The 12385-nt window shown below is 43.8% G+C and overlaps 1 protein-coding gene across 5 annotated transcripts in view; it reads left to right on the top strand.

Annotated features, from left to right (window-relative positions):
- TANC1 (tetratricopeptide repeat, ankyrin repeat and coiled-coil containing 1) overlaps positions 1 to 12385 on the top strand; it is a 252319-nt gene that overhangs the window by 148970 nt on the left and 90964 nt on the right. For all 5 annotated transcript variants that reach the window (XM_010802057.4, XM_010802056.4, XM_010802058.4 and 2 more), the window contains exon 5: positions 8757 to 8861. In XM_010802057.4, the coding sequence (XP_010800359.1) occupies positions 8757 to 8861 (105 nt within the window). The remainder of the gene's footprint in view (positions 1 to 8756; positions 8862 to 12385) is intronic.

Genomic DNA, 12385 nt, shown 5'->3' with positions numbered 1-12385 from the left:
AAATCTTTGCCAACATTTATTTCAAGAATGCTTTATTGAAAGGGGGGTAGCTCCGTTTTGATAGCTTATTTTCCTGCTAGATTTCAGTGCCCTAGTGGCAGTGCACATTCCCATTGCACAGCCCCTGTGCACTGCATGAGTGAATAAAGGCTGTCTACCCATCTCAACGTTGGTATCATTGTTCAGTCCCTAGGTCGTGTCACTCTTACAAAAAAATGTTATTCGAAAGAGAATGGAGGCTTACTAAGAGAGTGTCAGGTAACTGTTGTATTTCATTCACTGTCAGCAGACTGCCCATTTTTTCCCTCTTGCCTTCTGTTTTTTCTTCCTTAGAATGAACAGTCTGAATTTCCACAGACCTCGCTTGTCTTTGGGTCCGATGAGGTTACAGCACTAATAACTCGTTTCACTGACTTGTTGCCCACCTCTCCTTACACAAGGCCCCAGGCCCTTGTTAAAATGTCTCTGGAAGTTTTAGAACATTCCCCAGGGCCACGGCATGTGCTCCTGGCCAGGAAAGTTCCGGATGCCGGGGTAGCTGGCTCTTCTCTCCTGGAGCCCCACATTAGCCCCTGGCACCCAGGTGGCATTCCCTGGAGCTGAGTCCTCTCAGGTAGCAGTTTGGGGTTTTATTTGTAGCCTCTACCCTGCTTCTCATAGGAGAAATCCAATGATAGGATGACACTCTGTGCTTGAAATTGCTGTCCCCTTGGGCCGAGGCTTTCTGACCCAGTCATTTGATCAGCCGGCTCCTTCCTTAAAGGAAGTCCTCCCAAGAGACTCAGCCCCAGTAGGCAGTCCTGCAAGTTCACCTGCCCAGCCTCAACACTGTGCGAAGCAGATGGAGGTAAAGCCAGGTTCCCTCCACTCTGTCGACTTGGGCCAAGTCTTCCCTTTCTCAGTCCCGAAGTGCATTTCTCTCCCCTCCCCCTGCCCCGCCATGATGCTTTCTTGTGGGGGTACAGGAGAGAGAGGGGCCAGACTTTGGAAGCTCAGTATAGGTATTGTGCTCTTTAAAAGTCCAAGACTGTAATTTCAGAGTTTACTGTTTCTTGCTGACTTGATTTATGACATTTGCTTTGGTGATAAAGGCCCCCCTCACCCTCGCCCTCTCTGCCCTGCCAAAGAAATGCTCTTCCTCACCCTTTTTATTTTTCTCTTCTTGTTGTGAACATTTCCTAATGTGAGATGAAAACCCAGATCAGGTAAAAGTGACAGGAACCTTTACTGTGAAAGTTCAGGATGCTAAAAAACAAAAGAAAACGAAAATGATTGATAACACAGGAGAGTCACTTTTCATAGTGTCCAGATGTCGTGAAAAAATGTAAGATCTACCTTAAATGCAGTAAGTACCCTCAGGTGTTCTGTGTCCCAAATATGACTTTCAAATATATATATAATTATTTTTAACTGAACCATTCAGAAATGAGAAGTAACCCCTGCCCTTCTCTCTTGCGCTGCCTGGAGATAAAGCCCAGTTTGGTTTATTTCTGCCTTTCCTTTTTTAAAAATATTCCTTATATGGTCGTTTCTAAGCAGCAAAATAGCTGTGTGATTAAAATGTCAAAAGGAGTAGGAAAACTGGCCTCTGGGAAAAGTGTACTTGGAGATTTACATAGAGGCAGGAGAGGGATGGGGAGAAGGCTGTGTTCCAGGTTGTGGACGGAGATGACTAAGGGAGATGCCCCCACCCAACCCCGCTGCCCGCCACTGACGCAAGCCCCTGGACAGTGTAAGGAGCTGGCGGGAGCTCTCCTGTGCAGGCTGCCTACTGGGTGTCTGTGTAACCACTCTGGGGCACATTTCCTGTTTCTCTTCATCCTAAGAGCCCTTTGTCTCTACGTTGGAGAGCCCCCTTTCCTCTGTATCACGGAGCAGAGGATGGGGGGCAGAGGAAGCTGGGGAAATCGAGATGAGAAGAGATCCAGAGCTGTTATGAACTGGGTGTAGTTTATGATCGAGAACAATCCCTGTTCATCATAAACCTTGTAAACTGGACAGACTGGTGCCCCACTCATGGCTGGAGACCCTGCTCAGACCCTGACAGAAGAGAGGTCTTCCTTAGAGGGGCGCCCACAGTGGGCTGTGTTCTGCGTACTTGATACCAAAGTATGGCCCGTGGTTCCCACCATACCTGGTAACCTCATCAGAAGCTGCATCTTAAAGAGCCCCCCATGGTATCCTTATGCCCAGTTAAGCTTGAAAAGTGCTTTACACCAGTGTCTTAGGTGCCCAGGAGTGATAGGGAGGGAAGTCCGCTGCAGCAGGGAAGCACACTAGCTTCTGGATGAGCACCTTTTTAAGCTAATACCTGACAGTCTTGTTTTTCAGAGCCTCTTGTCTTAAACAGGAGCCAGCAAGCTGTGCTTTGTGGGTAATTGTTATTATAGTATTGATTCTGGTTAATTTGGGGGGATTAACTTGATAGTGCTTGTTTTACATGAAGGGGTGAAGTTATTTTACTTTTTTAGGTAGTTTATGCTTGTGTGTGTGTAGGGCGGGAGTCCACTTGAATACTGGAGTGGGTTGCCATTCCTTTCTCCAGGGGATCTTCCCAACCCAGAGATTGTACCCACATCTCCTGTGTTTCCTGCATTGCAGGCGGACTTGGGAATGTTGAATATGTCATTGTAAACAAAAAGCTGTGGGTAGAAATGTGCTGGGCAGTCGTTTCCCCTGAGTAAGGGTCAGGTGTTAGGGAAATGTGTTTTTCGGTTTTGATCTCTGTTGATGATGGATTTGGCCACTTCATTTAGAAGTTTTCCATTTCAGTGGCATAGAACTCAGTGTCACTGTGGCTTAATAGATGGCAGTTTAGTGTAAGAGCCAGTGATTACAGTGGCTCCTAACTGGTGTGGCCTCTGGTCGTCCCTTCCTGTGGTCAGTCTGGTCAGCTGCCCACATCACAGACCCTGAATGCCCCTTGTCACAGAACACCGTGTGTAATGGAAACAGTAGCTCTTATCTTTCTGGAGGGTATGTACCTCCTATTAACTCTGATTCCTCAAGATTCCTTCTTCAACCTGTTATTGGTGTTTTCTGTTAGAGTAGGATCTTTCCTTGAGTTTCTGATGATTTTAGTTTGTAAGTACAAGGTACTAAAAAGCTGACTAAATGGTAGAGAGGTGTGTGTGTGTGTGTGTGTGTGTGTGTGTGTTTCTGTGTAGGGAAGGCTTTGTGGTAGAGTGATGGGTCAGGGACCCACCATTTCTTTGGGGGCTTGGCTTCAACTGTGATTATGTATAGGTCTTTTCTCCTCCCAGGGAGGAATCTAATCCAGGGATCCCTAACCTGTAGGATATAATGCCAGATGGTCTGAGGTGGGGCTGATGCAATAATAATAAAAATAAGGTGCACAATAAATGTAATGGCACTTGAATCATCTCCAGACCATCTCTCCCAGCCCCACCCCACCCCACCCCCAACCTTGGTCCATGCAAAAATTTTTGTCTTCCACGAAACCTGTCCCTGGTACCAAAAAAGGTTCCTCCTTGGTGTGCAAGCTTGTTGTCAGCATTTTCATAGCAGACAGCTGGGGTAGAGGGTGTGGAGAGATGCATCTGGGTGGGGCCCACCAATCCACATGGAGAATTTTTCTCGATCCCTGATTTAGTGTAGCACTGAAGAGTTGAGCTCTTGAATCTCCAAGGTCTGGGAATTCAGCCTTTCCAGGGAAGACTTCTGCATCCAGGATGAAGGAGGGAATGCTTCCTGGTTTGGGAAACGGTTCTGGAGGGGTCTTACTTGCCTTTCAGTAGATTTCCAACCCACACTTCTGCATTCAACCCTGCCATGCCCCTGCCTTCAGAGGGGTCTGCTGTCTGTGAGGCTGAGCCCTCCCTCCCCCGCACGCCCTTTCCCCTCCCCAATCCTAACCTTTCCTGCTGTGCTCCGTCCATGCTCCTTGGCAGTCTGTTTCCACTTCCAGAAGTTTGGTTTCTTGCCTGTGGTTGTCTTCCTTCCCCCCTGGTCTCTCTTAAATCCCTTTACTGCAGCTTTAATGGTGTTTTGAAAGGGAGTGAGGGCAAACGAGCGTTCATCTGCTGTGTTTAATGGAAAGTGCCCAAAGAGTCTCTAACGAGCAATTGAGGGGGGAGAGAAGAAAACCTCTGAGTTATAAATTTATCCGGTTTTATAGCATTTGAGTTTCAGCTGTTTGTGAAAAGCAATTTAAATAAAAGGATCAGGTTGGAGAACTGTGGTTTATATTCACTTCATATTTCAACTCCTAGTAAAAGAGGAGATCAGAAACAAGGGTGTATGAATAAAAGATTTGCTGAATGTATAGCCAAGACCTAGGGTTGGGTGGTGGAAGGCCCTACTGCCCTGGCCTTTTCTAGGATTGCCTATTTAAGCTAGATTTCCTAGTTTTTATAAGGGCTGAATGGCGATTTAATACACGGGCTTCAAACCTGCACACACCTCAAAACTGTGTGAGTTCCTTCTTTACCGTGTGTTGGCCTTGAGCAAATTGTTTCATAGATTTGAGCCTCAGCTTCCTGACCTAAAAATGGGGGAAATAGTGTTTTTCCTCCAAAGTTATTAGAACTGGATGAATTAATGTATGTAAGCCCTTACCCTTGTGTGGCCACTGACTGCAGTTTTACTGACTTTGTTACATTCTAGGTCTCTTTTCCAGCCTCACTGTTCACTGTGGCAGGCACTGTGCCAAGCCAGGGAGCCAGAGACACTTGACCTCTGCTCTCAGGATATTCCCCTAAGAGCTGAAGCCTCCCTCATTCTTCTTTTAGCTCTGGGGTGTACTGAAGTTTGAGTTGGACAGGGACGGAGACCATCTTTAAACCTAGGTCTGCCCAGCTCTAAACGCTCTGCTCTTTGACAAAACAACAACAACAAAAAAACTAATTGATTTACAATGTTGTGTTAGTTTCTTCTGGACAGCACAGTGAATCAGTTCAGAGGCTTTGAACCATTCAGAGGCTCTGCTCTTAACACCATCTCCTTAGTGTTGAATATCTCTTACAGTGAGGGATTGACCTCTGAATAGAACACAGTTACAGGCAAACGGATGGGCACAGATGCTTTCCAAAGGCTCTGGGTGATGTTGAGGTTCATATTCCAACCATTCCTAACAGTCGTTGTTCATCCACGTGCAGGAGAACGTTTTGGAAGGATGTATGGGATAGGTGGATTGCTGGGAAGTAGGTCTCTGTAAGTTATTACTATTCTCCAAGGAGTTAAGGTGAACAGAAACTTACAGGTACTCCATGAGTAGAGCCTGGTTGCTGTTTTGGGTAACTTGAATCATTGGAAAATAATAAAAAAAGGCTTTAGCTCCCTTGAGTTCTGTAAATGGAGAAGAGTGGATGAAGAGAGAAAGGTGCTCTTGATCTCTTTTACTATAAGGAGTGGTTTGGGAACCCACAGTGTAGAAAATCTCTTGCAGTTGTCCTGGGTCTGTTTCTGCCTGCCCCGTTCAGGTTTTTCCTAGTTGCTGTCTCCTTCACAGCCAAAGCCTTTGACTGTGTGGATCACAATAAACTGTGGAAAATTCTTCAAGAGATGGAAATACCAGACCACCTGATCTGCCTCTTGAGAAATTTGTATGCAGGTCAGGAAGCAACAGTTAGAACTGGACGTGGAACAACAGACTGGTTCCAAATAGGAAAAGGAGTTCGTCAAGGCTGTATATTGTCACCCTGTTTATTTAACTTATATGCAGAGTACATCATGAGAAACGCTGGATTGGAAGAAACACAAGCTGGAATCAAGATTGCCAGGAGAAATATCAATAACCTCAGATATGCAGATGACACCACCCTTATGGAAGAAAGTGAAGAGGAACTCAAAAGCCTCTTGATGAAAGTGAAAGTGGAGAGTGAAAAAGTTGGCTTAAAACTCAACATTCAGAAAACGAAGATCATGGCATCCGGTCCCACCACTTCATGGGAAATAGATGGGGAAACAGTGGAAACAGTGTCAGACTTTATTTTTCTGGGCTCCAAAATCACTACAGATGGTGACTGCAACCATGAAATTAAAAGACACTTACTCCTTGGAAGGAAAGTTATGACCAACCTAGATAGCATATTCAAAAGCAGAGATATTACTTTGCCAACAAAGGTCCGTCTAGTCAAGGCTACGGTTTTTCCTGTGGTCATGTATGGATGTGAGAGTTGGACTGTGAAGAAGGCTGAGCGCCAAAGAATTGATGCTTTTGAACTGTGGTGTTGGAGAAGACTCTTGAGAGTCCCTTGGACTGCAAGAGATCCAACCAGTCCATTCTGAAGGAGATCAGCCCTGGGATTTCTTTGGAAGGAATGATGCTGAAGCTGAAACTCCAGTACTTTGGCCACCTCATGCAAAGAGTTGACTCATTGGAAAAGACTCTGATGCTGGGAGGGATTGGGGGCAGGAGGAGAAGGGGAAGACAGAGGATGAGATGGCTGGATGGCATCACTGACTCGATGGACATGAGTCTCAGTGAACTCTGGGAATTGGTGATGGACAGGGAGGCCTGGCATGCTGCGATTCATGGGGTCGCAAAGAGTCAGACACGACTGAGCGACTGATCTGGTCTGATCTGATCACAGCAAATATCTTTGTTTCCCCTCTCCTCAGTCTTTCCCTTCATGCATATTTATATATGGATAGATGTGTATTCTTAATAAAATCTGAATTGTATTTTGTGTACCGTTGTATAGCTGACATTTTCCACTTACTTTCCTTCTGCCCATCCGCAGTAACCATTCCATTTCAACCTTTAAAAACAGTCCTTTTCTGGGACTTCCCTGCCAGTCTAGTGGTTAAGAATCTGCCTTCCAACGCAGGGGAATGCAGGTTCCATCCCAGGTTGGGGAACTAAGATCCCGCATGCCCCAGGGCAGCTAAGCCAGCATGCCACAAGGAAAGATCCCACAGGCCTCCACTGAGACCCAGTGCAGCCAAATAAATAAATTAATTAAAAAACTCCCTTTCTAACAGGGTTAAATCAATCATGAAGACAGCCATATGGTTACCTACTACTTTAGTCATTTTGGAATCATGATTTCTAAAGTCTGAAATGATATCCTATTTGTGAAGCTCTATAAGCTTCTTTGATCTTGTAGCCTATTTTCGGTTGTGGTACGTTATAACTGGCTGGGAATTAGATTATTTTTATAGTAGTGTAGACACTTTTGCAGTAAACCTTTAGGTGGCAGCATGTCTCACCATAAACCACATTCTGAATAGAATTTCTCAGATGCATGAGACGTTTGACACAGGAGGATTTCAGAATCTGCCTGACTCCCCCGTCAGTGTGCAGTGCGGAGGCTGAGGTCCTGGGAGGGGCCGGGTTGTGTCTGAGGGCTGAACAGGAGAGAGAACTGTAGACCCCTGTCTGTGACTCATCCTCCACCTTCTCTTAGTGATGTGAAATGTTTATTAAAAGCACACTTTAAGTATAAGGCAACCAAGGAAAACAAGAGTCAAGTGGATGATTCTGGACCAAAGTGTCGTGGGATGTTTGAAAGGACTGGACAGAATAGGCAGTGTTTTTTGTGTTTTTTTTTTAAAGCAGCTTCATTTAGATATAATTCACATACCATACAATCCACTCATTTGAAGTGTACACTGCAGCAGTTTTTAGTATATTCACAAGGTTTTGTGCCATCACCACAACCCAATTTTAGATTAATTTTATCACTCCAGACTCCCTAGCCATCACCCCACAAGCCTGCACATGGTTACCCATGCCCTGGTAACCATTCATACTCTGTTTCTGTAAATTTGCCTCTTCTGGACATTCCATTTGAATGGAATCATATATTATGTGGTCTTTGGGGACTAGCTTCTTTTACTGAGCAAAATATTTTCAGGCTTCGCCCATGTTTAGCATGAATCAGTACTTCCTTTTTATTGCCCCGTGATAAGTATATCACATTTTGTTGTCATCAGTTGATGGACATTTGGCTGTTAATGAGTAATGTTACTAAGAGTATCCATGTACAGATTTTTGTCTGAATGTATATTTACACAGAAGTGGGTTTATTGGACCATATGTGTAACCTTCTTGGAAACTGCCAAGCTGTTTTCCAAAGTGACTGTGCGTGTACATTACCACCAGCAATGTGTGATGGTTTCATGTAGCCTAATTCAGAATTCCAGATTATCTGATGATAAGTTGGGGTTGAAGAGGTGGTGAGAGGGATGATTAACAGGCTCTCTGTGTCCCGAATTGCATGCCGGACTGACTGCTCTGCCTTCCCTCTTCTATGTCAGCTGACAAGAAAGCAGCCGTCTTTCCTGCCCGGCACAATTGCCATGTGTCACCAGGCTGATCAAACGCCTGCGTTCCATGGCTGCGCAGAGCATGTTGATGTTACAGCCTGGCGGCCTATGATCCTTGCCTCCTGACTTTGGGGAGGTACCAGGCAACCTGATCGTCTTGGTCCCAGTTAGAGACAAATTCCAAGTTAAAAAAATCCTTCACCACGAGCCGCCCAGGTCCGAACATGTCAAAGTCACTTCCGTGACATATACCAAAGACAGCTGTAGAGGCTGCATAGCAGAAGAGCTGCTTTTGTTTTTGTCAGAGTTTACATTCTGCGAGCCGAGCTTCCACCCATCTCTTTGGCAGCCCAGTCTGGACGTTGCTGCGTCTGTACTGAAATGACCGCGTGTGTGTTCACGGGAGGGGAAGGGGCTGGCTCTTTAGGCATCTCTGGGTTCTGGTAAGGACATGCACTGTACATTCTGAAGCTTTGTTTGCAGCTGGAAAAAATTAGACACACTCAGATCTTTCCCTGCTACAGGTCCTGTCAGGAAGCCCAAGTATGTGGAAAGCCCCAGAGTGCCTGGAGATGCAGTCATAATCCCGTTCCGAGACGTGCCCAAGCCAGCAGAGCCCAGTGAGAATGGTAAGGATATGTTTGCCATGATTTCCCCCCCTAAAGATTTTACACTGTGACACTCCACTTTTGAGGGAAACTTGAGTGCCTCTTGTAGGAATCCTTCGCTAAACTGAATATATCTGGGAAGTGGTTTTCCTTGGGCAGTTAGAGAGATCTGTTTAGCTACTGTGAATTCTTTAGATTGTATACAGTGTAGGAACAATGGTGCATATGCATTGTTTATGGATTGAGACTTATTTCCCATCAATTTTGACCTCCCCAGTATGGGGGGATATAAAAAGCCAGCCAGCAGACTGTTTCCAATATATATATATATATATATATATATATTTTTTTTTTTTTAGTTCTCCATCATTTTAGAATATTTTAACAACAGGCTTTGGCTGAAAAGCTGAAACTGTAGCTGGACAAAGCTTATAATACCTAGCTTTCGTAAAAGCACTTGGTAGCTTTTGAAAGCTGCTTATTTTTTTAACATCAAAAGTTTTTCTTTAGAGAATGTTGAAGTAGAGACCAAAAAACCCTCCAAATTGATTAATACCTTTTCATAAAGACACTTTATATTTTGCTTTTTTCCTTCTATCTGAAAATACATGTAACAGACAAAAGCTCTAGCATTTTGTAGATATATTAATAGCACTTTATTTATTTTAATTGAATCAAGAATGGACCTGTTCGTTCCTGTCAGTGGGGGTGTTTCCCCAACTCACAACTCTAAAGTCTTTGTGTGTTTTGAGTTTATATCCTATTTTGCTGCAGAAACACATGATTAAGAATTCTGAGGAATGTGGAGAAGCCTATTGTACCTCCAATATGGACACAAGTTTATGTAGTAATGATGAAAGAGAAAAGTCACCCGTATCTCCACCTTAGAAGAAATGGCATCCTTGTTTCTCTAATTGTGGGTGGGAAAGAGTACAGCTCTCCTTTTATTTTCTGCCACCGTGTGTGCATTTCATGTGTTGGCCAGGGCATGGTGGGGAGTGGGTATGAAGTGTAAAATGTGATAGGAACATGGAGTGGGGTGGTGGTGGTGACAGTAAAGTTAAAAATAAGCTGAGTGAAGGGTTGGCAGAAAATGAAAATCAGAAAGAGGTGTTCGGGGCGGGTGGGGGCCGAGGTGGGACCAGCAGCCCCACCGTTTTTCCTTCTGTCCAGGCATGCAGTCATTTGGCTTCTGTGAGAGACTCACACTAGGATTTGTGCTGGGGAGGGGCAGGGCGCCAGGGGTGTGGTCTTGCAGAGGGGAGGATCCGTGGTGCTGCCTGGTTAGAACAGCCAGAGAACCTACAAACATGAGGACCCTCCTGGTTGTGAATTCACATGTGCCCAGTGTCTGTGGGCTGATCTGTTCTCTCACTTCTATTCTGGGTATCAAAAAGAAAATGGAAACGTGTTCCTCTGAAGTGAATATCAATAATCTGAGTTTGTGAGCTGTCTGCCCATTTAAGACTAAGCCTGCCAACCCCTGCCCTTGTCCCCATTTGCCTGTGGAGTCCTGGTTGGTTACGCCCCTGGCATTTGACTGGTGTAGACTGCCTGATAGGACCCCTTGTTCCATGGGCGGGAGTCCTGTTGAGGTCCTGTCTAGTGTTTAGGACTCCCTCTGGGGTAAGAATGAGGACAAATAGGATTTTTGTTGGGCAAAGAAATGAGGTTATAAATAGTTCCCACTGTCAACTCTTCTCCCCTTGTTCAAGGCAGAATTGACTTTCTTAGGGGAGAAGGTGTTCTTGTGCTTGGCTGCCAGCTGAGCTAAATTCAAGCACAGTGATTGATGTTGCTGGTGTAGCCAGCAGTCTGCAGACACGCTTACTCCTGAGACCCTTGCTCTTGGATTTAGGCTCATCCTTCTCAATGGGGACTGACATTGTGACATACCTGGGCTGCGAATACATACCAGGGATTTCCAGAAGTTTGCCTAGAATTAAGAAGCAGGGTACATTTCCTCTTTTTTTAGGTGTCTGGGAAAGGGATGTAGTTCATGCTTGTGGGCATGTAGTTTTTCATGGGTTGCCATGGTGCTGGTGGGATCCCCATCAGAGTTATCTGTTGGTAGATAAAGAGGTGGTTGCCTAACAAAATTTAGCTTGATAATTAGTAAAGGATGGCATGTTTTGTAATTCCCCACAGACTCCTTTACATTTCTGTGGGGTTAATGAAGTTTGCCATATTAAAGTATAAATTTTATGTCCAGGTCATTGAATCTGGAGCAAACGGAAACTAATTGAGTCTGAGTATTCATCCAAACATGTACAGATGCATGATGAGCTAAATCCTAATTTCTAGGCTTTCAGAGCAGTAGTATCACTGAAGTTTTAATTTAAACCTTGGGCGTATACTTCACATACTTCTTTTGGGCATTTTTTAAAAAAAGTCTCTAAGACACTCTTCTGGATGCTGTCAGTAATAGCATTTTGGTATTCACCAGTCTGACGAACTATTGAAAACAGCCCCTTGTGAAATGCTTTTGAAATTTTTCATGGATTTGTGAAATATCAGGTTATTCCTAGATGTTTGAAATTCCCTTCCCAGACTAAACTGCCTTGCTTTATGGTTGTGTGGCTCCATAAATCCTTGACTCTTAGCTTTCTGAAATTTAAAGTAAAACAAAAACAGTGAGCACTTGAAATTTATTCATTTATTTATAAACAGTTGTATTTGTAATCTGCATATTTTAGCCATCTGGGAAGTGGGAAATATGATATGGCAGGTGAACATTTTTGTTACAAGCAAAGAACCTGTTTATTAAAGTTTACACTAACCTGCAAACCTTTTTATGGAAAGATTCTACCTTATTCAGTATTTTTAAATGTATTGGAAAAACAGCATTTTTTCTTAGTCCTCAAACAAAATATAATCCCCTTTTTCCTGTCAAATGATCCTAATAAGCTTATATATAAAGTAAGTTCTTCACAAATAAGCTTCCTATTATTAGGCCAACATATTGTTTATGGGGAAAATGCCACCCACAGAACAATACCTCTGCTTTAAGGGAAAACTAAAAAAACAGATAAATTAGGGAGGATTATTTAACTGTAATAGGATTCACAGCTATGTTTTTCTTGAATTCGGGGCAGCCATAATCTGTTTAGGTTTGCTTCGATCTATCCTTGCTCCTTGAGCAAGCTTTGATGGGAAAGGGTGAGAAGGTTTTAGTCTTATGAGTCATTATTTGATGAAGATCAATCCAAAATATGATACAACTTTTTTTCTAGCCATCTGGTTAGCAAATAGAACTAACATATGAAACAGAAAAATAATGAAATGCAGAACTATCTTACTGGGAGGAGTGAATCCTTTTTTAGATATATTTCAGTAAATATTGATACCTTACGTTTTTGATGACTATTTTAGACATTCAGAAAGATGTAGAGAATGAAAAAGGTATGAAGAATATGATACCTGTCTAACCACTACTCAGTTTAAGAAAGAAAACATGACTTTTTTTCCTCCTGATTACACTGCTCTTGCTTTCCCAAGAGGTAACATTGCTCCTGCTAATTTAAATTCCGGCTTCTTAGAATGGT

The sequence above is a fragment of the Bos taurus genome, chromosome 2 (assembly GCF_002263795.3).
Source record: "Bos taurus isolate L1 Dominette 01449 registration number 42190680 breed Hereford chromosome 2, ARS-UCD2.0, whole genome shotgun sequence".
Taxonomy (NCBI): domain Eukaryota; kingdom Metazoa; phylum Chordata; class Mammalia; order Artiodactyla; family Bovidae; genus Bos; species Bos taurus.
The sequence above is the reverse complement of the archived record's forward strand: the minus strand, read 5'-3'. Positions and strand labels throughout refer to the sequence as shown.